Source organism: Anoplolepis gracilipes, chromosome 8, assembly GCF_047496725.1.
Source record: "Anoplolepis gracilipes chromosome 8, ASM4749672v1, whole genome shotgun sequence".
Classification (NCBI taxonomy): domain Eukaryota; kingdom Metazoa; phylum Arthropoda; class Insecta; order Hymenoptera; family Formicidae; genus Anoplolepis; species Anoplolepis gracilipes.
Genome location: NC_132977.1, coordinates 5,195,957 through 5,223,708, shown reverse-complemented (window position 1 = coordinate 5,223,708; position 27,752 = coordinate 5,195,957). Strand labels below are relative to the sequence as shown.

The 27,752-nt window shown below is 27.9% G+C and overlaps 2 protein-coding genes across 5 annotated transcripts; one reads left to right on the top strand and one right to left on the bottom strand.

The window, feature by feature from the left end:
• The first annotated feature begins 483 nt into the window (after nucleotides 1-483).
• LOC140668623 (uncharacterized) lies at nucleotides 484-20,572 on the top strand. Of its 4 annotated transcripts, none has more exons than XM_072897805.1 (10): nucleotides 484-750; nucleotides 2,982-3,018; nucleotides 7,363-7,689; nucleotides 8,126-8,294; nucleotides 8,955-9,180; nucleotides 10,992-11,192; nucleotides 17,587-17,753; nucleotides 18,494-18,589; nucleotides 18,986-19,164; nucleotides 19,628-20,571. In XM_072897805.1, the coding sequence occupies exons 4-10, from the start codon at nucleotides 8,169-8,171 to the stop codon at nucleotides 19,860-19,862; spliced, it is 1,230 nt and encodes a 409-aa protein (XP_072753906.1). In that variant the 5' UTR covers nucleotides 484-750; nucleotides 2,982-3,018; nucleotides 7,363-7,689; nucleotides 8,126-8,168; the 3' UTR covers nucleotides 19,863-20,571. The 4 variants fall into 4 exon arrangements, with proteins under 4 accessions (XP_072753906.1, XP_072753904.1, XP_072753905.1 ...); XM_072897803.1 differs by having other exon boundaries at nucleotides 2,974-3,018; XM_072897804.1 differs by lacking the exon at nucleotides 2,982-3,018 and having other exon boundaries at nucleotides 8,123-8,294; nucleotides 19,628-20,572.
• A 786-nt stretch (nucleotides 20,573-21,358) lies between these two features.
• Nucleotides 21,359-27,735, bottom strand: LOC140668815 (uncharacterized). Its single transcript, XM_072898137.1, has 11 exons — nucleotides 27,385-27,735; nucleotides 26,498-26,833; nucleotides 25,985-26,186; nucleotides 25,712-25,870; nucleotides 25,574-25,623; nucleotides 24,232-24,269; nucleotides 23,291-23,660; nucleotides 22,376-22,711; nucleotides 21,868-22,069; nucleotides 21,615-21,773; nucleotides 21,359-21,526 (listed from the first exon to the last, which is right to left on the bottom strand). The coding sequence occupies exons 1-11, from the start codon at nucleotides 27,678-27,680 to the stop codon at nucleotides 21,473-21,475; spliced, it is 2,202 nt and encodes a 733-aa protein (XP_072754238.1). The 5' UTR covers nucleotides 27,681-27,735; the 3' UTR covers nucleotides 21,359-21,472.
• Between the last annotated feature and the right edge of the window lie 17 nt (nucleotides 27,736-27,752).

Genomic DNA, 27,752 nt, shown 5'->3' with positions numbered 1-27,752 from the left:
TGCCAAAAAGGACAATATAAATGATATACATATCTCAAAAACATTCCTTGTTAAAGAAATATTAAGACTGTCTATTTAAAGAACATTCATGGAGAAATAAAACAAAGTGTTAATTATTTTTGTCATTATATTTATATTTTCAAGATATAAAAATTATTTAGAAAAGCCATTTTTCTTTAAAATTCTTTTTCACTTGAGCAATTTCATAATAAATCTCATAGTATAAACATGTTTATTTGTAGAGAGTCAATAATTATTAAAGAATGATTTTATCCATCTTTTTCGTGATGAGAAATATAAACGGATCCGGAACGTCAGTTATCCTTGCCGGTCGAATGATTATCCTTGACCAGAGATCAAATGGTCGTTCTCACCTGCCGGCAAAAGTCCCCCGATCTGACACACACCTGGTGTTCCCGACTGCGGTTCGAACGTGCTTTGGTGGGGCCTCTTCGGCCTCGCCTCGATGTATTATATACATGGGCCTTCAGTTGTCACCGCGACGTCGGTGGAATCGTATTTGTGTATTTATACATATATTTAACCGGCGTGCTACCGGTCTATGTTTATAGAGAACGTTTCGGCTATTATTATTATAGTAGTACGGATTCGTTCGCAAAGATATTTGTGTCCAAGCAAAATGTGTCCCGATGTGAAAATAGTGGAAGAACGTATTCTGGGAGATTAAAACTGCATCAGCTTGAGATCTTATTTCGGTTTCACGTGCTACTAATTCTGTTAAGTGCTCATGTACGTCGGTGATTAGTTTATTCTTTAATAGATTACATGTAGAAATTGAATTTGATTTTTTGATTGTTCTTTTACTCGTAACTTGAAAGATTTTCTTTTTGAAATTTGTTCCGGCTACATTCCTAATTTTGTTAAAAAATATTTTATTATGGATTACATATATTATTATATAAATTGTTTATGTATGAAATATGTGATTTATATGGACATTTTTTCATATGAATGGCTGTATTTTATTTATTGGATATAATATTGTTATTTGAATTAATGCAACTTTTTATACATACATTACTGAACATATTACCTACATTATTGAAATGTTTTCACGAGAGTGTTATTTTACTTTGACGATATCTACAAACTAATATTTTAGGTTAAAGACATATCTTTCGAAAACAGTGATAATAGAACGAAAATAAGTATTTGCATATGTTTGTGCTATCCCGATTATTATAATATACGTTACTTTTTACTTTAATAATTTTTTATTACTATTTATCCAACATTAATTTATTTGATATACGACAAAAATTATATTGTGTTAAAAATATGTTTTGTACTTAACTACAACTTTAATTAAAATATTAGTTTAATAGAATTGAGGATTTTTTTATTTACATATGAAAGGTTTAAAAACAAATATTTATGAGAAAAATTATATTGACAATTGTTGCATATTTACACTTTGAAGGAAAAACATTTTAATTAACTTTGATTAAGTCTTTTGTGGAGTTTAAAGTCCTTGCTGTGATAATTTCCTATTTTTTTTATATTTAATGTAACATATTGTGATATTACATGACACTTTTATCCGTCATATAAACATGTGATTACGTGCTATACAAAAAATGCGATTACATATCGGATCTTACTATTTAGACGCATTTGCCTAAAAATAATTTTGTAATGCAAACGAGTGAAAGTTGATCAATTGTTTATGTTTAACATTGACATTTCAACTTTACCTTGAACAAAAATTGATAAATTTGATAAAATGTATAATAAAGTAGGTGATAATATTTCAAACATGATAACGTATTTACTAAATAAATTACTTATAATCAAGAAATGAGAGAAATCACAAAATTCGTGTAATCATATATTTATTTTCAATGAAAAAATTTTGATATTTTGATATTTTGTAGTTATAATTAATAATTATTTTTGCATAATTGTTTAATTAAATCGAAAAAGACATTTTATCTATATGTTTACGTATGACACACACACACACACACACACACACACACACACACATACACACACACATACACACATACATACACACACACACACACACACACACACACATAATACTATAAACTTCATTATTACTTCGCGGATGTTATTTTACAGATGCTTTACATTGACAATATATTTTTTCTTATGGTAAAGTTTTCAAACATTATAATTTTAATGATAATGATTTATGAATTATATATTTTTCATATATAATTGAAACAAATATATTTAATACATTTATAGATGATTAGAAAAAATTACTTCAATCATTGCATTATATTATTACTTGTGAATATTCTGCTTATATATTGTTAGATAAAAAAATGTATTATTTTAATTACAAAATATTAAATATTTTTATTATAAATATAGAAAGTATAATATGTATTTAAATAAATTTTTATATTATTATAGAATATTACAGTAATAACAATAATGACGATTTGCTGCAAATCTATTTAATTTGAAAAAATGTTTATATTAAAGAATATAAAAAAAAAGTATGAAAGAAGAAAAAACTTGAGATTATTTCCTGGTAATATACTATACAATGACATAGGCTAAAAGGCAAATATTGTTATCATCATTGCATGCATAAATAATTTAACACATATTGTTTCGTTTTTTTAATATAGTTACAAAATAATTGAGCAATATTTTTATTCTAATTTTGAATGGTTAAGATGAGTGATTTTATTTCTATATACAATAATCTATTTTTATTTTTACATTTTTTTAAAGTAGTTATGATGCTTAAATAATACGCGTTATTTTCTTAAATAAACATAAGTGGCAATTGCTTTATCAATATTATGGCTTGTTTTGATATATAAAATCATTAGTTTAAAGAATTATATACAATACATATATAAAATTAATTATTTTTCTGCTTTAAATATATTTTGTTAAATTCCATCATATACAACACGAGCAGTATACACATTATACACAGAATATACCTGAAAGAATAATTTGATCCAGTTTTACAGATTTCACGGTGAAATAGGAAAGCTGTGTGCTATTTGGGTTAGTAGACACACACGTTCTACATTTAAATTATAAAATATTCGTAAGCTTGCTCGCACATTAATTACGTGCGCAAGTTGTTAGAGTGAATGCGAAAAATATGATTGCTTAATGGATATATAATGAAAATCGAGCGTAATAAAATGCGACTGCTACTTTCTCATAACCGCTAATTACAGCTACAATGGCTAACAATTTAATGCCGATTAAAGTATACACGCAACGCACGCAGTTTTACTTGTGTTTAAAAATATTACAATAAGATTTGTTGCCCTATATGTTGATTATAACTCTTATGAAACTTCATGTTCTTCCATTTTTATGATTATTTCCAATGTTTATACATAATATTTTTTTAAATATTTTAAAGAACGACACATGTAGGGATTTAATTTCTTAATTCTGAGTATGAATTTATTGATCTCTATTAAAAAGATTAAGTTTTTATAAAAGCTTACATATTATTAATTAATTTGATATATTATAATTAATTTGATTTCATCAATTATTAGATTCCGTCATATTGATTTATAATCCTATCGTTCAATATATACAATAAGATTGATATTTCAAATGATTTCCAGTTAACATTATCATGATAAAATATACTTCCGGGAGCTGCCCATTATTCGCATGAAACGCTTTGTAAATTATGAATAATACACGAAGCAATTATTTCAGGATCATACTTGTCGTAATATTGTGATATCAAATTATAAAAAAGAAAAAATGTATTTTTACGTTAACAGTAATATTTGTATATTCTTACTTCTCAAAAATAAGATGCTTTATTTTACCAAATGATAATCATCAATATGTATGAGAAAAATTCAATTGTATTCTTTCTATTTCTTCTTAATAGTTTTTTGAAAATAAAGTTAATGATAGACAAATGTCACCAGTTATGTATGATTGTTATATCACACAATGACATTGAAGATATAATAGTTCTGTCACGATTACGTCTTCAGAATACGTGTGTTCTCCAAAAAAAATGCCACTGAAATAATGCCTTTTCATTTTAATGACTATGGTTTTTGTGACATATGTAAATTATATATTACTGCTTTTACATATGTACATGAAAAAGTGCTCTTCCTAATGTATCTAATCATTTAAAGAATTTTCCTACGCACGAGTGCGTAATTGTTCTTCTTGCGAATCTCGCGTCATCGGAAACATACGTTTGCAATCGCGTATTAGCACTATAATTATGTTAGTAATATAACACATTAACCCACATAGCATACATCTAGTTTACACAGTGAGCATATGATAATGCTACAAATGTCAAATATTTTTAAAGTCTTGTACACCGAATAAACAATTAACTTATGGTGTATAGTAATAATAGAATATAACAATAATAGAAAACATCATCAAATAAAGAATAAACTTTCCACTTTCATCTAATGTAATTATAATTAACATTACAGAGATGAAAAGATAATTATAATTAAATTCACATTTAATCAACAATATTAAATAAATTTGATATACATTTTTTAGAGAAAATTTTTTATATATTAATTTAATAATTTTTTATATAAATACTTTGGTGTCTCTTATTTTTTCTATTTGCTCACAAATCACTTTTTCATCTAATTTCATATTAACCTGTATCTCTGTTACGTAATTTTTCTGAACTTGCTTTTGCTCGCTCTTATTCTAGTGTAAATTTTGCTTTGGCACTCGGATTTATAATACTGCGTAATACAGAAATAGAACTTTAAGGTATATTTGAAATTGGCGAATAATTGTAAACAAATGATATTTTAAAATATAAACTTATTTTGAAAATAACTTATTTTTAATTAACTTTATTTATAACTTATCTTAATTAACTTATTTTTAAAAAGTAAAAAGGTAAAAAATAATTATATCGTAAATTTTCGCACGTAGAGTTCACTTTTTGCAGAAGTAAGAAAATATAATCTTTGTGTACATTAAATACAAACTTTCTAAATTTTATTTTCTCTATGTGGATATTTACTTACGCATATTTTAATATAATTTGAAAATTATTGAAAAAATATACAATTAAAAATTTTAGCCGCCTATAACATTTTTATATATATTTATTTAATTATAACTTTAATTAATATACAATAATTTATTTATATATTATACTTAATTATGTTTGAATCATCTTTGGCATAATTTTTCAAACATGTCATCGTAGTAGTCATATTTTGAATCATATCTTTTCATATCTAGCAGTAGCCAATCGATAGGTGACACTCGGCACGTAACAGCAAGCAATTATGTCAAGATTCTCTTTCTTTTTCTTTCCTTTTTCTGATTATCGAACGTGGCCTCGTCGTCATACTTGTCGAAGCTCCATCAGCATGGCTTTACTTTCACAGCGTGCAAGCAAGATCTCAAGTAAATGCGTTATTGCACAATATACGCAAGGCAATGAAGTTGCATGTCGGATATTAAGTAAACTTTCAGACGCTATTAATAACCGCGCAAATGCTGTCATCCTCATGATTTTTCGTATCATTAATAGAATCTTCATATCGATGTCAATGATAATATAATATCTAATGTGAGAAGTTCTTTAGATCCCTGCATGCACGGTGACCTACCTACGACAGACTCGTGTTCGCGTTACACAGCTGGAAATAAGTCATTTCTCCATTAGGTCCCCTTAGGCGATGCTCACATCAGGCTTTCATACCATTCAAGCTTTAATCTTTTTCTTTCCGTCCTGTTTCTCCGTGCATAGCGTGTTGAAATATTTATAAACTCTTTTTTTGTGCAAAAATATTTTTCTTAGATTTCAAAGTTCAGAACATAAAGTTATACACATACATAAATTATTTCTTAATGTTATTGTCTACAAATTATTACATAAGTTTGATATTTAGTGAACAATAATTAATTGCATCTTCGAATCTCTGGATAAAAATACAAATATGTACGTTGATGTGTTTTTTTTTTTACATTTGCAGTCTTGAACTACATTTTTTCATTCAATTTTACATTGACAAATACATAAGGTATAAAGACTTATAGAGAACATGTAGAGACTGTCGTTGCATTAGCTTTGACTGACTCAACAGGATGAGTAGCATATGAAAAAAACTCAGGGACAAGTCACGTTACTACGCTTGTACCGAACATCTTCGTGTTAAACTGTAAGGATGAAGACAATTAGTAATATAAACAACAAATTTTTTTCTTTTTATTTTTCTCATTGCGCAACAATGAATGTCATATAAAACTCGACTCTTAATAATTCTTATTCTGTTCAATATTCTCGCGGAAGTGAAATTTTGAATACTTTCGTCAAGTATCGATATTGTGTTCCGTTCAGAACAATCGCTTTGCATTTAATTGCAGAGAAACGAGCTGCATACATTAAAATAGACTTTTAGCTGCGAACGTAATCGAATGTTAACGAGTTGTATTTCAAAGTGTGACGCCATGAAAGCGGGAGAATTCTTACGTCGTGCACCTTTACTTTCCTTTACATATAAATCAGTAGGCAGGAAAAGTTTCAAAACTACATGTATCTCTCGTCTAACAGAAGAAACGCAAGATTTGACAAAGTTTCCAATATATAGTATAAAAATAAGTTATTTTACGAAATATTTTTTTAAATAAATTGAAACAAAGTTATTGCTGCGATTTATTTTTATAATTCAACAAATACCGGATTCTTCATTTACGTTTTAAGATAAGTAAAAAAGAGTACTATGTGTTTTTTTTTTTAAATTGTAAAAAACGATTTCTAAAATTTTTTTAATCGATATTTCTTGTCGACAACATTGAAGAGGTCTTTCTTTATATTGTAATTTTTTTAAAGTTACATTTTTAAATTAAAGTAGTAATATCAAAAATACATTAATCACACATGGCGTGGTATCACTCGCATTAATGGCTTGGGAAATCACGGCTAAGTTGGAATCAAAGTTTCATCAGCACTTAAGCGTCTCGCGAGACCGAAGGAACCGTAATGTTGAGACCACGTAATTCGCATCAAAGTTTGCACGAAGAAATATCGTTCCATTTTTTGCGAGGACGATGGAGTGGTTCGAGAAGATGAAACAATCTTCGTAAAATTGAGATCCTCTGTTCAAAGTGTAATTTCTTGGGAGTCATTGTGAAACGTGTCGCATTTTCATTCTTATTTAATGGCATGTTAATTTCATTATGTAACTTGATTTTATCTTCAAAGAGAACTTTACATGCCTAAATATATAGTAATTGAAGAAAAGTAATTGAAATATTTTCAGAGTAGAGTTCAGTCATGCTTCAGATGAATGTCTGATCTATCCAAATAAACGATGCCGATCAAAGCTATCCTCACACGAGCAATCTTTCTCAATTTTCCAGACATTTATGGAGTGACGGATGCGCAGCGCACGTGTACGAACACGTGGATACCGACGCGGGGGAAATCGCCGATCCAACGCTTGATCATCCCTGTTTTATGCATCAAAGCATCCCTCGAACGTGACTTACGACGCGTCGGATAGGATTAGAAGAAAATTCCTCGTCGAAATTGCCTGTAGATTGGCAAGTGTGAGTCATCAACCACATCCGATATATTAGATACGCTTCCGTGGAGGAAATGAAGGAAACACACACACAAGAAAACATATGAATCCAAATGATATTCTAATAAGAATCATAAGTCATCGATCAGCTGAAAACATTCAGGTATAAATAATGTTGCATATATGTAAATGCATAAAAATATATTTATTTACATTTATTTAAATTTATTTCCTTATGTAAGAAAAGAGAGATTTCTTACATTTTACCAATATTAAAAATTTAAAGATAGTAAGGTTGTTCGATAAATATTTAAAAACAATTTTTTAAATAATTTATAAAAATGATGTAGCTTATATATATTGTTTTATTTCTAATTTGTTATTTATTCACACAAATAGTTTAATAGTTGAAAAAACTGAAAAATAACGTAATATATGATATAATAATCACTACTTTGTATTTGAAAGATGCGAGACATTACCAGTTGCAATTGAATTTACGTGTCATGTCAAATTACTGTGCAATTACGGCACTAATTTGCGATGCTCAGTTACGGTCTCGTTATGTATGGTCATGCCGTCTGTGTTCACCTTAGCAGATCCGCCGGAAAAAGGAAGACAGGAGGGTGATTTACGGAGTGAATGTCCTATGAGCTGCGCGCGCATCCCTTAGGGACACTGTCGCGCGGCGTGGATACGATGCAACCCGACGAGGACATTCAGTACGCGCCGAGAAGCCGGCCGGTGAGCTTTTATGACAACTATAAGGTACGGTTTTATCCACGTGGCTCTGTTTACGCGCGTGTCTTGTCTCCTTACATAGTATGAGGTTGCACGTAATGCAACGTGATTGGCAATGATTAATTATCGATCTGATAATGTTTGTGTGTGTGTGTGTGTGTGTGTTTCCAAGAACTTTGTATAATATAAAATAATATTTTGTAGAAAAGACATTAAAATTTAGAATCTATAAAATACATGTTAATTGCCGGAAAGTATTTAATTAATTAATTTAGATGTGAAAAGATTAACGTATACAAGTCTGACGAATTAGTTTATATTATTACAAATATTTTGCGACGCTGAAAATAACAATCGGCGATGTGTCACTAGAAAAACAACAATGTTTTGCATCAGCATAATTAGATTCTTGATTGTAATCGATATTAATTATACTTGCATAAATACATTAAATTAACATAAATTTGCACTTTAAGCGGTTACATTTAATATTTATTTTTTAACTACGATACATTCTATGTTTTCAAAAAGAAAAACTTCTATATTTCTAGAAATAGAAAAATTCTTTACAAACACGCACAGAGAATATTTTCTGCATTTTTCAGACACCTAAATCCAGTAGTGACCTTCTTTAAAATGGTCCGAGATTTTAGCAAAATAATTGGACCCTTTTTTACGACTCCACAGGTCGTGCCTGTGATGCCGCCTTGCGTCACTTCCGCCATGAGTGTGGGCAATCTGAACCAGGTCCGTGACGGAAATGGCACGTCCGCCGTGTCTCAGAACAACAACAATAACAACAACAGCAACAATATTAATAGCAACAACATTAACAACAATAATAACAATAACAGGGTCAGTAGCGCCGTCAGCGCAGGCAACGTATCAAAAATTCACACTACCAAGGTCACCGGTGAGTTGAATGTACTTTTCATGACGTACTTTTTGCGTGTGTTTATTTGCGCGACGTCTACTTTTTAATTGCGTGTTTGCTTGCTTAAAACGCAAAATGACAAAAATAAGATAATTCTTGTGCTCGTAAATAACCTGCTTCTGACTCTTTTTTCGCTTACATTTTCATAAATATAAACATTTAATTAATTTTAAACGAAATTATATACAATTTCGTAATAATAATTATTACGAACTTAAATTTTTATATTATTTTTGAATGATAGTGTTGATTTTTTTTTACTTATACTTTCATAAACATAAACATTTAATTAATTTTAAACGAGATTATATATAATTTTGTAATAATAATTATTATACGAACTTAAATTTTTATATTGTTTTTGAATGATATTGTTGAGACGTTATTGAGAGTTTGATTTATTTTTTTAATCTAAACAATTAAATTTAATTAGAAACTAGAATGTAGTTTTGAATAATTCGAATTAAATTACCCACACTGTATCTGCCTATCTATAGCACATATCACATATATTAATCTTTTTCGTGTCAGGTTGACCTGCTTGTTCCACTTCAGGTGTTTTTAGCGCCGTGAAACCTTATCGTTCTAAATTCTATGTCGCGGTGCTGGCTTTTCATAGAAATGATATGTTCACGTCTGCCAAAATTGCGTGCGCAATTAACCAAATTGCATATTTCGAAACAGATAACATATCTGCAACAGTTGCAGTTGCTTTGCACATTTTCTTTAATAATGATACATTTTTTTAAAGAAATTTATAAATATTTTTTTATATAAATTTATGTAAAATAAATTCGATAATTTATACGCATATAGAAATTTAGAAATTGCACACATATATTATACTCGACAGACATTATGCTTCTTTTCAAGTTTCTGTTATAAAAATATCCTTGAAAAATTAAAGGAACCTAAATTATAATTAACCAATCGCTGATGCATAAAAAATGTAGATGTGAGAGTAATATATATATGTTATATTATCATGATCAAGCCAAATATTTGATGGCTAGAAGTATTTTATAAATTTAATATTACATGATCAAGTAAATTATATTTCTTTACATAACAAAAAAAGATAATTGAAAAATATTGTGACGCATGTCACAATAGTTGTGACGTAGATCTATGACAGAACGGTAGATTTATTATCTTTATATACTTAAATAAATGTTCTTGTTGAAACTGAGATATTTCACAATCAGTTCTACAAATTTTAAAATTTGATAAAATTAAATCAGATAAACAAAGTTTACTTTGAAAACGAAAGAATACGAACTTTTTCTAACAAGAAGAAAAATATTTTACGTGCGCGATGATTTCAATCTCGTGCACGGTACGATATTTATTTTAAATATTAATATTAATATTAATATTTACACTTAAAAGAATACATGATTTAATTAAATTTAATGAAATAAATAATCTTAACTCTTTTTAAAGAAAGAGTATTTGATTTAATTTCTTTATGATCTTAAAATGTATGTATATGTAATAAAAATACAACAGGCCTATTTTTTTAAACAAAATTAGTGACAAGTAAATATTAACTCTGATTTCTAGCTTTAAATATCTCAAAACTTTACATTAAAAGTTTTGTAAAAGTTTTTCAAAATCTAATGTTATAATTATGTACATTTTGTGTGTTATAATTATGTGTAGATTTTATACAGTTGCATAATATCATTTTTCTTGTAGACACATGTAATTCTACAAATTTAAATTTTAATTTAAAAAAATAAAATGCAGAAAAAGAGGCAGAATACTTATTTTATGCGGTATTTTAATAGGTGCGGTATCAACCGGGAACATCGGACGAATCTCTCGCGGCGATAAAGGAGAAGAGCTCGGTCGAGCACCATCGATGGCCAACTGCTTGTCAACCACGGTTCCTGTCAACCTGGCAGCTTCTCAGATAGCCGGTCGACACACGCCCACAAGAAATTCTCTAAGGCACAGCAGAATGATCGTGATGAATCGGACCGGTCATCGTGAGTATTACTTGATCTTCCTTTATATATCTTTTTCTTTATATTTTTCGTATAGCCTTGATAAAAAACTCTGCTTAACTCTATTCCAAGTATAATTTGCACACTATGAGAATTTTTACGGTGCGCGATGAACGATACATTTGGTCGAGTGACTTTACAATTTTTAATTAGTAGAAAATGATAATTTCCTATATTATCGCGAATGCGATCGCAAGAAAGTAAACAAGTATTTGATCTGAGCGAGCGTGCCAGGATACGTGTTCAAGAACACATACACCTGGCGGAGTATCGTAAAGTGAGCAGAGGTGTAATGGCATTTCTTCCGTTTCACTCGCTCGTTGAAATCTTGCGTATGTGATTATTCGTTTTTTTTTTTTTTTTTTTTGCAATCGGTTCAATCGATTTCTCTTGAGAGCGAGATTGCGCTCGGGAATCTCATTTCTCGGCCACGGAATGTGACCGGTCAAGTATCTGCTCGATTTTCTCGATTTTCTTTGATAATCGTCACTTTGCGCGACACATTATTGCGTTTTTTGTGTTAATGAGTGTCACTTTTAATGCACGCTGCGCCGGTTGTACCGGTCGGCAGGATCGAGGTTGCTGCCAAGGCAGACAGGGAGATTATAATTAGTGCTATATTGTAGACACAGGAAAGTGTGGTGATTCTTTATCGCCATGGTAATTAGATAGCATAAAATGCACGTGGCAAGTGGCAGCTAATGAAAGACGTCGAAGATGACGAAAGTGCGACGTGCAGAATAATGGAAGCTTTTAAAGAGATTGTAAAATTGAGATAATATTTATGCAGGTCACAATATAAAATCGTGTCTAATAAATATTGAAAGTGTAATGGTAAAAAAGTGTGATTTATTAATTAAAAAAATTGCATTATATTAAATAAATTTTAATATTATTATCACTTATATCAATCAATATAAAAGAGAGATTATTAATTGTAGATATTTTTTTATTTGAAATACATATATTAATTATAAATAATTACGATTTTATATTTAAAGTCACATAACACAAATTATACGTACAAATGACGTAAAAAAATTTTATTGCATTAAAATTATCATAATAAATTTAAAACTTTTTATTTAATATTTTAAAAAATACATACATATTAAAAAATACATATATATTTAAAAAATATATACATGCAACATAAATTGTGGGACACTGGATATTATTATAGTAGTAGGTATATTAATTTGTCTATACCTAAGAAAGAAATCCATTTCTTCTTGAGTCACTCTTGCGTAAATATTTCACTGAGTTTTAAACGCTTCTTGCTCCGCTGATCATTGTACGTACTTTAAAGTGGATGCACATGGTTCTGCGCAGATAGCGGAAGTACCGGGCCGGAAATATATCATGTGATTTTTTTTGGTATATGTTTGAAATACAGAGTTTCAGCTTGATGCACAAGTGGAAAGAAAATTTATCATATTTTTTTAAATTGCCTCGCATTGCATCGCAATTAACTCTGCTTACCAGTTTTGTAATTATATTATACTTGAAAAATTGCCATTGCATGTTTAATTTTAATCGGTAAAAATACTTTTTGCTTACTTATCATACATATATGATTTCAAAAAGTAAAACTTGCCGAAAAAAAGTGTCTGAATAAAGTTATACAAATTTCCGTTATTTAAAAAAATCTAACGAAACAATAAATTACATTACTTTACATAATAATACTCAAACATTATTTAAGACAAAGAAATAACGTATTAAATTAACAATGAACATCGCTTTTTCGTGCCTTTGAGGAAACACGAGCGACACGTGTGAGCGTCCAAGGGTCGAAATTGATGAAACGTATACGTACCGTGATTCCGTTTTACTCTGTTCAAGGGTCGCTCATGCGTTTAACATGGCCCTAACTCTATTTTGAGACCAGCAAAACAGACTCACAAATGGGATCGCTATTCTTACGCCCAATTTTCAGCACCCTTACACATGTTAATCTATGTTTGATTTTCATATAAGAACGTCGAGCAGTCAAACGATCGTGTTTCTTTTCTCACTAAAAACAATTAATTTTTTTAATCGATCTCTCTTTCTCCTCTCCTGTAGAATCACAAAAAATATTTATAATAATTTCTTTAGACAACGTATAATATTTTACATACATAGTATTTATTTTTTATGTTAGCAAATTTTTCATGGATAGAGTGTAAAAAATGAAAAATTATTGCCGACTAAGAGTAATTAACAAGAAGCAAATCGGAGGCATCCAATTGATTATCGGTGAAACAACATACATAATTGTTCAATTATCTATAATTTTTTCTTACGTAAGCCACGTAATAATTGGCATTAACTATGAAATAGGGCTAGCGGATAATAGAAACGTACCATCCATTACGTTTCCATGTACGTGGGTTGTAATATTTTGCGGCGAATTTGCCGGCCGTAACGCGACGTACCACGTTGCTCATTGTTATCTTCTATAATGTATGCATTTACATTCGCACCCACACATAAACGAAGCTATTCAAGCCAATAATGTGTGCAATATACCTGATGCAGATGAAGAAAAATTACAGATAATTACATCGAATTCACACGACGAATGTACGTAATGTGTGTTGTATATGTCAAATAATTTTATCTTTAAATCCTTACAAGTATACTTGTGTTAGATAATTCTAGTCTTTGACTTTTATAATGAACAACTTTCATTATAAATGATGATACATGATTTTTTTTACTTTAACAATTATATTCATAATTTTTATTTATTTATTGTGGAACATTATTGTGGAACACCGAGTATATATCAAGTGCATCTGATTATTGAGCATTTTTGCAACGACAAGGTATTAAGTATTAAATTAGTATTAAATCAAAGATAATAAATTCATGACTTATTTCATCGATTATTTTGTCGCCGTTTGACCTCTCAATGCGACTCTTTCTCCTTTTATATTCGCACTGGGTAATAAATACAACATACATAGGCAGTGCGAACACACAATGCAAATGATATGTATTCATGTCCCGTATTCTTGCATCGTGCGAACTCAAAGGAGCTGTAATATTTGTCACTTAACTGTAGTGTCTATTTTATCCGTTATATTGAAAACAATATGGGAAAAAAAATATGAGAAAATAATCCTTTCTTTGATGATATAGCAGAAATTACTTTTCCTTATTTTTGTGAAAATATTATATCTACAATGTCTCTACACATTTCGGATATTTAAAAAGTATGTAAAAATGACGGATATTTGTATGATATGTATACGATATATATGTATATTGAACAAGAAAATTAATCATTATTATCATAATTATACTTCTTACTGTTTTATGAATAACAAAATTATTCGCATAATTGTCTCATTATCAGTCAGTCCTGTTAGAAATGTATGATACTGAGACTGGCAACGAATACTGTAGATAGAAGTGTATAATACGGTACAAATAATTAATTAAAAATACTTGTAATTTATAGTCTCAATAGTTAATGATCAATGACTAGTATGACAAATCAAAATTATTAATGTCAATTAATGAATGATAATTAATGAATGACAATTTTAGATAATCGTAGAAAAAAAAATTATTTATTCGTCTTAAGCAAATTAATTAAAGTACTATTATTTTACATGTAGAAAAGTACGCCGACGTTTAAGCAGCTAATAATTATTAGAAGAAAGCATTAATTTTTTTATTATTATGAAAAATCTTTTTTAGTCATAATTTACACTTTCATAAAGCAGTTTGAAAGAATGTATGGTTTATAAGAAGAAAGAGTAAGTTTTATATCATACGTTAATTTAAAAGAATTATGCATGAGAACTATTTATCAAACCCAACTTTTATTTTCATTGACTTACAGTCCGTTCTATCTACAGACCATGTTGCACGTTGTGCATCTTACCTTACTCGTTATAGCGTGCATCTGCAGTACAGTTAGAATTGTTGCGAGATGCAATCCTCGCTCGACAAGTGCGTGCATTGCGTTTGCGCAAGTGAAAATAGTGTTTTCATTTCTCATTGAGAAATTATCGCACCTTTCACGGTTTAACGTTCGACGATGACCACGAGACGTTAGAATTCTGTGCGTGTATCACGTAGCAAAAAAATTTCTCCTCTATAAGCACGTAAGATGCATTCACAATTAGTTCCTGACGAGTTAGTTAATCGTACAAGAGTGAGAGTACGAGGAACTTCTGAATTATGGTGTGGCATTCTATACTTTGATTTGATAGATTTCGATTTAATATTGATAAGCGTATATAATCTCTATGAAATATAGATTTTATAATAGATTTCTTGCACATTCTTCTACGCATACATACATTCTTTACAATTTTTGAAAAGCCTGAAGGAAGAAAGGAACAATACGGCAAATGTCAAAAAATATTAAATGTTCCTTTCGATCGCAGAATCTAGTTAATAATTTTTATTATATCCAGAAGATCTTCTTTAATTTCTTCCTTATTATATTGTTAAAGTGCAAGATCAGTCAATCAATAATAATCAATCAAACGAGTAAGAGATTTGTTTTCTCTTGAAGATATATAAAAGAATAAATGAGAAATACATTCTTTTGTAATAATTATTATGTATATCTATTAGACATCGCTTTCTCTTTGTCTAATATTTTTATTTAATAGTATTTCTCAATATAGAAATAGTTGAGAAGCACTGATTTAAACTTATAGAACATAATTATTTCAGGTGCATACATAAATATTTACACACCGTAACAGTGGAATTCCGAAAAGAGTTCATAAAATATTATGATACATATATAGCATTGTATGTCAACTTTTATTTAATTACGAAATGGAATTGAAAGCATCAGTCACAATTTATTAATTTTTTAGTAAATTTAATTTTTTAATAATACATTGATATCTCTTAAAAGAGTAAATTCTTTGTACTATTTTTATTTAAGAGTATTTCTTGATACAGTACACCAAGTAAAAATATGTGCTCTGTGCACGTTTCAATTTTCGCGGAAAAAATTAATTTCTAAAAGAAATTTACGCATTAATATCCGCGTATGGCTCTTATTCGCCAAGTTGATAATTGTTTGTTTATTTTAGAGAATTGTAAAAATATAAAAATTTTAGCACAAATAACAGTGATTTAATGACATGCTTCTGATGAATCGCTAAAGTCAAGTCTATTATTAAAAAATTTTCCTTTTTATTATTTTCTTTTTTCTATTGAATATTTTACAGCTTCTCTTTAAACAAAATGTTCGTCAATTTACTTATGTTTGATCAAGACAAGTTTGCACACTATACTCTCTCCATTTGAATCGCGATATATTCAGCAAACATAGTATATACTCATCCTTGCACTATGGACTTGCGGTTTTCCAGCAGCGGTCACAGTACTCTCTTCCTTTGTACGTTCTCTTCATGTTATTCTTCGAAATCTTTATCTGTTTTTTTCGAAAAATTGTCATAAATATTAAATTCATTGTCATTCTTTATAAGAAAAATTATACTTGTTGCATAGAGAGAATCGCACATATTTGAAATTTATTCAAATCGTTTACGATTGATTTAGTGAGTATTACATTTCGTCGCGAATCTTGGATAGTAGATCAGTTTTATTTTTCATTGAATTTGATATATGGCAAGGACGATACATTAAATCATTCAGTCAAATTATGTTGTATGGAAGAACGGCGACAAAGCCGTCTTGTATTGCAGGAAATTCACCTTTCTATCGGATCCACACAAGGTTTCTAGATACCGCGGGTTATCGACCGTTTACGCCACAACAGAGGAAATGTGTGTCACGATGAAGGATGAATAGAGCACGATGTCTGTTTCGCAATGTCGAATTATCTAATAGATGACCGATCGCTTCGTGACTTGGTTCATTTTAGAGCCTAAGAGATCTATAAAATCGAATCACCCAGCGGACATCACAGCGAATTGCATTGCGAAAACGTCAACGTTTTTCCTTTCTCGCAAAATAATCCCAGGATGACTAACAATAAGATAGAATATTAATCATAGTGGAAAATTCAGATTTCCTATGTTTCATATGCTCGAATTTATTGCATTTATTTTTAAAGTTCAAGTAGCTTATCTCTTTCGTCTTGTCAACAATTAAGTATGCATTCTCATCATGACAATACAAGAACGATATTAGAATATCAAATTTATGTCTATAAATAAACTTCTGAACTGATTTGTTCACAGTATGTACATACATATGTATGTTAACTGTTTTATAAATATTATTTGGAATATATAATTATTCCCACATACACAAATTCTATGTAAATTAATATCCAAGCTACCAGCGGCAATTAAAATTAATCTTGCATAATCTTCTATAATGAGTTCTATACAAACAATATATAGTAGTAGGTAGCACAAAAGTTGAAAAGCGGATTTATTTTTAGCTCGAGAGAAGTTTTTACCTCCTTTGGTCTATCATCGACGATTAGCTCGATGTTTGGCTGCACTGCAAACTATTCTCGGCATCGCGGTGACTTTTCTGTCGTTATGGTTGCTGCTTTGGGCACCGCACCTTCCCATCGTGGACAATCCCTACTGGAGCGGCATGCCTGTAAGTTACTATTTTACACAGTGATTAGATATGCATTTCTCATGACGATGCAAAAATAATATAGAATAGCAATTCTCTTTATTTATTTAACAAGCTAACTCTTCGTTAACTCTTTGTTCTCATGACAATGCAAAAATAATATAGAATAGCAATTTTCTTTATTTATTTAACAAGCTAACTCTGTTAAAATAAATGCATTTAAGCATGATTATATAATTATGCTTATATACATACATCATATAACGTGATATAATTATATATTTCAAATAATTGTCATTTTCTAAATAATATATAGTTTTATAAATCGGAACAATTATTTTTTTACAGTTAATAATTCATTTTTTAGTGATTGCATATATTTTGATAGTTTTTCTACTATACATTTTTTTATATTAAGTTAACAACGTTTGAAAACTTTTAATCTTTAACGTAAGGTAAGTATGCAATAAAGATCATATTTTATTTATCAAAAAATTTTACCAACTCATATTTTTCAATTTTATGATAATATATATCTTTTTATATATAATATATAATATTTTATATATATATATGTATATATATATATTTATTTATATAAAAAGAAATTGTATTTATTACTAACACGTAAGTATGTATATTAACACCTTGCAAATTGTCATGTTTCTTTACATTTTCTTTGTACATCCATGTTCTTGTATATATATATATATATATATATATATTTGCAATTTAATATTATTAATTTTGAATATCTTTAGCTCTTGATGTCGGGTAGTTTCGGAATCTGTCTCTTATGCTGTTTCAAGAAGGAATATCCGAGTATGAATCCCGGCTTTTGTCTTTCCGCCACAAAAGTACGTAAGAATTATAATTCACTGTAGAATTCTATAAAAAAAAACTCAAAGCCAAATCTTTTATTATGCTCAGCTTCTTTAATGATAGCTTTTTGCTTAGCATAGTTTAAAACACAAATATGTGTATATATTTTATTATATAATATCATTTATATAATATCATAATATTATATAATATTGTGTACTATAATATATTGTGTCAAAGTTATGAAAATCTTAATTGTGAAAAGAATAACAATTTAATTTGAATTTTATTTTGATTTACTAATAACATGAATTTCTGAGAACATATTATATAATTTCCGAGTAATGTAGTGTATTTATCTATCTTTTTCTCCTTTGCTCTCTTTGTTTATGTGTTATCGCGCCTCTATCCTGTTTTGCTACGTCAAACAGGTGTGTAGTGTATTTTTGGCGGTCTTGGCGACTATTGCGTGCCTGAGTGCGTGCGTATTCTCCGTGATGCACTTGACACGTCTCATGGGACTGGAATGCACTCCGGCACGAGTACTAAACGCCACGTGTGTATGCAGGCCACGTGGCGAACCGTCTGATTCATTTGAAGGCGCAGTCAGGTATGTTATGTAAATTGAGGTCTTAAATATTGATAAATTATATAACATTTTTTAGAGCATCGCTTAGCTTTATGAAAAGTTATAATACGTATATGAAATATATTATGCGTGTTGTTTTTGGAGGTAACACAGTTTTTCTCACAGGATCTTTTTAATTTTCATTTTAATTTCTAAAAAGAAATATTTTTATTTATTTTAACATCAGGAATTTAAATAATTAAGTTGCAAATTTTTAAGATATAATATAGGACATTTTTTTATATTTTAAGAGCATTTTAAGTTATAAAGTCTTTCCCGATTTTATTATCTTTCGATTATCAAAAAATCTGAAGAGTGAAAAGAATCTGATACACGCTTTCATTTTTCAAAAGGCAACATAACATCGTACCATATTATATCGTATAACGCAACAAATTGAGTATTGCGATGATATAAAAAGCGATATTTTTTTATATCTCACCAGATACGTGGACCTTAATTGTCCCGAGGTAGAAGGTATCCTGACGATCCTCCTCATCTTCTCATGTACTAGCAACGGGTTAGGCATTTTGGTAGCGGGATGGTATAGTTATCTCCATTGGAGTACGCGATACAAGAGACCAAAGTATATACCAGTCAGGACCAACAACCTTTCCACTTCCACGAACAATACGCTCAACACTAGACCCATCTACAAATCGAAGTTGGAAGAGCGATGACGCTTGCAAATGTCATAATAACTGAAATGCTTTTATTGTGATCCGTCAATATCTTCCTTATGATCGATCGATCAATATAATATATATGAAGAACATGAATGATTATGAATGATAAATCTTATTTTGCATTAACAAGCAAAACCATCTCGATAAATAAAATGACGAAAACAATTGTCACAAATGAGAAAGAAAAACATATTTTCTACAAAGATATGAATAAAGAAATTTTAATTAACGAGCTAGAATTCTCTTTGTCACTTCACACTGGATAACAAATTCGCAATTTTGCAGAAAGCATAATAAATATTTGAAAAGAATTTGTTTTTATAATTGAAAAAAGTGTAAGTGTATATATTTATTATGATTCAATTATTTAATGATATTAGTAATGATAAGTGTAATGATATTGAAATATGATACAATAATGGATCACTCTACGAGGGACCAAAAAATAATTTTGGACTCGGTAATTGGCACCCGTTTCTTATTACGTGAGGCTTAGTATTTGTTTAAACTTTATGTGTGTATTTATGTGTGCATGTATCTGACAGTGCGTTTGTCTTCCAACATGAAAAAAATTTGCTGAAACATTTGAAGACTACAAACTACATACTGATTTTTATCCGTTTACATTAATACTTTTAAGGATTATAAATGAAACAAGTACCTCAGAATTAATATAATATCAAGATATTGACGTTATCTTTTATACATTACATATTAGTTGTATTCAATAAAATAAGATGAAATTAAAAAAAAACTGTCATATGTATTTATACAAAATAAAAATTTACAACAACTAATATTGATATAAAATTATATATAATATTAATTTTATTACAAGATATTTATTTCTTTTTTATACTATTATTACATTTATATTTTGATAATAAAATATAAATCTCTATTCTCTTGAATAACAAAACATTTCCTGTATATTATTTGTCTAAAATATTAATATCAATCGTATTTATCAATATTGTCGTATTAATATCAATCGTATAGTATTTCTGTTTTTTAGTCGTATTGTCTGTGATTCGAGATGGACAAAAAAATAATATATAAATAAGAACATAAGAAAAGAATTTAAATTTTTAAATACATATCTTTACGTATTAATATTATTTTTTTTTAATATATTGGTATGAATAGTGTAATATATAATTTGTTCGCAATCCAGAATATTTAAATAAAAAATTAATAGTTTTACTGCAAAATTTATCTATAATATAATGGAGAAATATCAGGAAGAAACGAAATATAAAAACCTTTTTAACAATTTTTTGATCTATTTTCTACTACCAAAATTTTAATACTGATGTATTAACATAATGCTCTTTGATACTAATATAAATGTTTTAACTTATACAACTTGCAATTATAATATTCATTTTACATAATATTCTTTTTACATGAAAACTTTTTTAAATTAATGCTTGTAAGAAAAAATTTCTAGTAAAAACTTTAACTTATAGATATTTTAAAAAGTATTGCCAGTTAATAAAGTACTAATATTAATAAAAGATATTAACGTATTAATTTTTATATTTCAAAGTATGTGATTTTGTAATGAATTAAATGTAAACGCAACAATTTCTACTTATTAATTTCTACTCGTGGGTTTGATGCAACAAGTTGAAAGCTGAGTATGACATCTTAAGCAACTGTAAAGAGTTATTTATAATTATTTACAATTTATATATTATTGATATTTCGCAATAATTTCTATAATGTTAACTAATTGATACTGACAGCTACAAACGAGTCAAGATTTAATGTCATTATATACATGCTACTAAATTCGATGGGGATTGTTGAGCGCTTCATAATGAGTAGAAGATCTTTCTTGCAGTTATTACTAAGTGTCGGCCATTCCACATTGTTAAAAATGTTATTCGCCAAATGAAGACTCTAAATAAAAATGTTTTCAATATTAGAGATATTATAAAAAAAATATCTGAATTTTTTGTTAAATCTAAAATTGATTTTAGATGAATCATAATACTTTTGTCTTAACTTCGTTTCCGAACCAACAATAGATGAAAATTTGCGCCAATATTGCACCTGTATATACCAACAATGAAATAAAGATTATATAGTTTGATGTCGTTGCTATTCGATACAAATTCGAGCATAGCACCAACATGCTCACTGCAAACTGTAGTGCAATTATTTCCGAGAACATATTATTCACCGTGCGCGCGTATCTACGATTGAATAAAGGATTCTTAGTCCATTTCTCTGCGAATAGCCCCAAAAATTATAAGTAAATTATTAAATTATTAAATATTATTGACATATTAAAGACACATACAAAATATATGTCAATATTTTCGTTCTTTTCTTTTTATTTTGAGAAAGCATCAGATTCAAGAATCCAAAAATAAAAACAGTAACTGTTTTTATCTTTTTTCTATATTATTTAGAACGATTAAAATTGTTAAGGCGCGATTTCATTATGCAGTTCATTTTTTAGAGTGTAATAAAATTAAAAATTATTTTAAAAAACTAACTGAAAGATAAGATTATGATGACGAATACACTCGTGTAGGATGTGTTGATCATGCGTGACTTTTGTCAATCGATGCTCCAAAATTTCAAATTGGCAGCAAATGTACAACAAGAGTCCGCAAATTATACTCTCACAAGCAACGTTTACGATTCCTGAGGTTGCCATGCCTAACAATTGGTAAAAATACACAAAAAGATATATAGCAGGGGATGAATAATCGAACGGCACCCAAGCTTTGTAAGTCAAGTTTTTTTTCGTGAAGACTGTGAAAATAGACATCAAAACTACCGATATGATCGCCATCGTGACCATACTCAAATATCGCAACGTGTTGTTCCTATAAAATAATTATAAAGATTATTTAATTTATTTTCTTATAAGATTTACTTATAAGATTATTTTTTTTTATCAGATTTACTCATTTATATATTTTTTTGTCTTCTATTTTTCCGAGATATTTTTTATATTATTTGTGTATAAAATACTATTTTATATACAAATTATTACTATTTATAATTTATTATTATATTTTAAAAAATACTGTTTTATATATTTTTTAAAAATTTTATCATTATAAAATTAGTTGTATATAAGAAAATGATATAAGTGTGCTTGGAGAAATCAAATTGTCATTACATGTGAAATACTATTTGTATAAAATTAAAAATTAAAAATTGTATAAAATAAATAACATAAATAGTATAAAATCAAAAGTAAAAGTATCTGGGCATATAAATGTGAATATATTCTGAAGCATTGCCCTAAAAAATTTAAGACACTTAACAAATAATTTAAAATATTTAAGACATAATTTTTTGCTACATAGAAAATTAATTATCAAAAAATGACTGATGTAATTACTTGATATTACATAAATTTGACTGACGCAAACTTGAAATGATATAATAATACTTACTCTACTATCTTCTCAAATTTTTGTTGAATCGTTGCTTCGCGTATTTCACATATTGCAAAAGGTTTCTCGATAAGAGCGTTGATTACGACCATGACTTTTTTTCGATCTATCCACAGATAAACTTGTTTATAGCCTGCGACGAATACGGTCAACATCATGTATAAAGAATCGGTGAATTCATCAGAATTATCAACATACAATATAATATTCATAAATTGCGATATCGAAAATGTACATAATGCAGAGAAGAGAAACATGGCGTAAGTTTTATATATTATGTGTTTAAGTAATGACGTCCATGAAGATGGTTGCCAGCATCCAGCAAATGCACAGATTAGGAATGTAAATTTCAGCACGCGCATTTGAACTTCTTTAATGCAAATTTTTTGTCTATCAATAGCTATTATTTATTAGTTATATTAATTCTCACTTTATAATTAAATAGAGATTTAAATATTAAAAATTAAATAATTTTACTGAAAAAATGCAATAAGAAATAGTTTATAATAAAGCTAAAATACTATCTTATTATTTGTTTAATCAGATCTTTTTTCTTGGACAAGTATATATACATACACAATATTAAATTTACACATATATATACATACATACACATAATTAAATTTTTATTTAATTTTTTAAAGTAAAGTATACATATATTTATAAAATAAGTAAAAAATAATATATATGTATATATATTATTTTTTACTTATTTTATAAATATATGTATACTTTACTTTAAAATATTAAATAAAAATTCAATTACGAAATGTTTAATGTACACATTGTAAAAGCGTAAAAAAAATTTATATTAAAAAAATTATTTTAAATGATTAGATTACTTTTAGAAAGATTTTTCTTATGAAATATCTATACAAAAATTAGTTTAACTTTTTTTTTATATATTAAGATAATTTTAAATACACATTACACTTACACACTTTTCTCTAACTCACTTGCACCATAAACTACTTGCGTTTATATTTTGGTTTCGGTAAAAAAAATATTAAGTTATATAATTTAATAATTTTTATAAAACGTTTATTTAAATCCTTTGTGACGTTTTAAAATGACGATGGAAAATTAATTCTAAAGGGAAAAGTACACTTTAAAACGTCTATAGCCTTGTGAGCTTGCTGACAATAATGTTGCTCGTTGCAGCCCATTATCTCTATCTCTATTTTTTCTATCTTATTGTAATATCGATACACTTACGAGAATGTTCTTGCGTTATAATATTTTCATGAACCGTGAAGCAAAATTGTTTTGACATACCTGCCTTATTAGAGAATAACGTACCATTATTTTCATGAAGATAAGGATAGGACAAAAAAAAGTTATACGATAAAATAAATTTCTTGAAATAGGACTATTGTGTGGATTATGAGAAATACAGTTTTCTTATTACATATGTACGTCAAGATATTATATTTTCTACTATATTTATCCATAATTTTGTCGAATATATATTTTTTTTTTAATATTAAGAGTAAAGAATTAGCAACAGTTTATGAAATCTTAATATTGGTCTATACACTTTTGCTTGGATAGTGCAATATTTTATGATTATATTTTATATGTATAGCGTATATACATCAGGGAGTGAAATAAGATATTACAACTATCTTTTTGATTATAGTATCAATTCTTATTCTGTTTCTTATCGAACATAAACAAGGTAAGAAAAAATTTTTAATTTTAATGTGTTTAAAAAGGAATCACACTAACAAATTATATTTAATACAATTAAAAATCTTATCAATATATTTATTTATGTGTGTATGTGCTTCTCTACTAGAATAATTATTACTGTATTCTCGACATACAAAAACTACCTAAAATACTCAAATAAAAAATTAATAATTTTGTGCTTCAAGCGTTTGTTATACACATAATAGAAAAATATTTAAAAAATAAAATATTAGAAAATTTTAAATATACAAATAATATTGTTTTATTAAACTTTATAACATGAAAGTTTGTGCTCAATAGTTCGTATTTGCTTTGACATTATTACTTAAAACTTAGGTATTTTTATGCTATGCAACTTACACAGTTGATAATAAAAAAATCTCTTCAAAGTTTAGATTTTCTGAAAATTATTTAGTCATACTTAAAATGACAGAGAAAGGACGAGAAGAAAGAGAGAGAAAGAGAGAAAAAAAGAGAGAGAAAGATTAATATATTTATTTCTGTATTTTTTCCCATAACATCTGTCAAACGTGATGCCATAACAAATTAAATGTAAACACAACAACTTTTATTTATTAATTACGTTTTTACTCTTGAGTTTGATGCAGTAGGTTGAAAGCCGAGTATGACATTTTAAGTAACTGTAAAGAGTTGTGTATAATTATTCACAATTTATATATTATTGATATTTAGCAATAATTTTTATAATGTTAAATGATTGATACTGACAGCTACAAACGAGTCAAGATTTAATGTCAGTATATACATGCTATTAAATTCGATGGGAATTGTTGTGCGCTTCATAATAAGTAGAAGATCTTTCTTGCAGTTATTGTTAAGTGTCAGCCATTCCACTTTGTTAAAAATGTTATTCGCCAAACGAAGACTCTATAAATAAAGATGTTTTGCAACATTACATATTATAAAAAAATATTAATATCTTTTTTAAATTTTTTATTTTTTGTTAAATCTAAAATTATTTTGTTAGATGAATCATAATACTTTTGTCTTAACTTCGTTCCCGAACCAACAATAGATGAAAATTTGCGTTAATATTGCACCCGTATATACCAACAATGAAATGAAGATTACATAGTTTGTTGTTGTTGCTATTCGATACAAATTCGAGCAAAGCACTAACATGCTCACTGCAAACTGTAGAGCAATTATTTTCGAGAACATATTATTCACCGTGCGCGCGTATCTACGATTGAATAAAGGATTTTTAGTCCATTTCTCTGCGAATAGCCCCAAAAATTATAAGTAAATTATTAAATTATTAAATATTATTGACATATTAAAGACACATACAAAATATATATATCAATATTTTCGTTTTTTCTTTTTATTTTATTTTGAGAAAGTATCATTCAAGAATCCAAAAATAAAAACAGTAATTGTTCTTATTCATTTTCCATATTATTTAGAACAATTAAAATTGTTAAAGGCGCGATTTTATTATGCAGTTCATTTTTTAGAGTGTAATAAAATTAAAAATTATTTTAAAAAACTAACTGAAAGATAAGATTATGATGACGAATACAGTCGTGTAGGATGTGTTGATCATGCGTGACTTTTGTCAATCGATGCTCCAAAATTTCAAATTGGCAGCAAATGTACAACAAGAGTCCGCAAATTATACTCTCACAAGCAACGTTTACGATTCCTGAGGTTGCCATGCCTAACAATTGGTAAATATACACAAAAAGATATATAGCAGGGGATGAATAATCGAACGGCACCCAAGCTTTGTACGTCAAGTTTTTATTCGTGAAGGCTGTGAAAATAGACATCAAAACTATCGATAGGATTGCCATTGTGACCATACTTAAATATCGCAACGTGTTGTTCCTATAAAATAATTATAAAGATTATTTAATTTATTTTTTTATAAGATTATTTTATTTTTTTTATCAGATTTACTCATTTATTTTTTTGTCTTCTATTTTTCCGAGATATTATTTATATTATTTGTATATAAAATACTATTTTATTATTATTTATAATTTATTATTATATTTTCAAAAATACTGTTTTATATATTTTTTTTAATTTTATAAATATAAAATTAGTTGTATATAAGAAAATGATATAAGTGTGCTTGGAGAAATCAAATTGTCAGTACATGTGAAATATTATTTGTATAAAATTAAAAATTAAAAATTGTATAAAATAAATAGCGTAAATAGTATAAAATCAAAAGTAAAAATACCTAAGCATATAAATGTAAATATATTCTGAAGCATTGCTCTAAAAAATTTAAGACACTTAACAAATAATTTAAAATATTTGACATAATTTTTTGCTACGTAGAAAATTAATTATCAAAAAATGATTGATATAATTACTTGATATTACATAATTTGACTGACGCAAACTTGAAATGATATAATAATACTTACTCTACCATCTTCTCAAATTTTTGTTGAATTATTGTTTCACGTATTTCACATATTGCAAAAGGTTTTTCGGTGAGAATGTTTATTACGACCATGATTTTTCTTCGATTTATCCACATATAAACTTGTTTATAGCCTGCGACGAATACGCTCAACAACATGTATAAAGAATCGGTGAATTCATCAGAATTATCAACATACAATACGATGTTCATAAATTGCGATATCGAAAATGTACATAATGTAGAGAAGATGAACATGGCGTAAGTTTTATATATTACATGTTGAAATAATGACATCCATGAAGATGGTTGCCAGCATCCAATAAATGTACAAATTAGGAATGTAATATTCAGCACGCGCATTTGAGC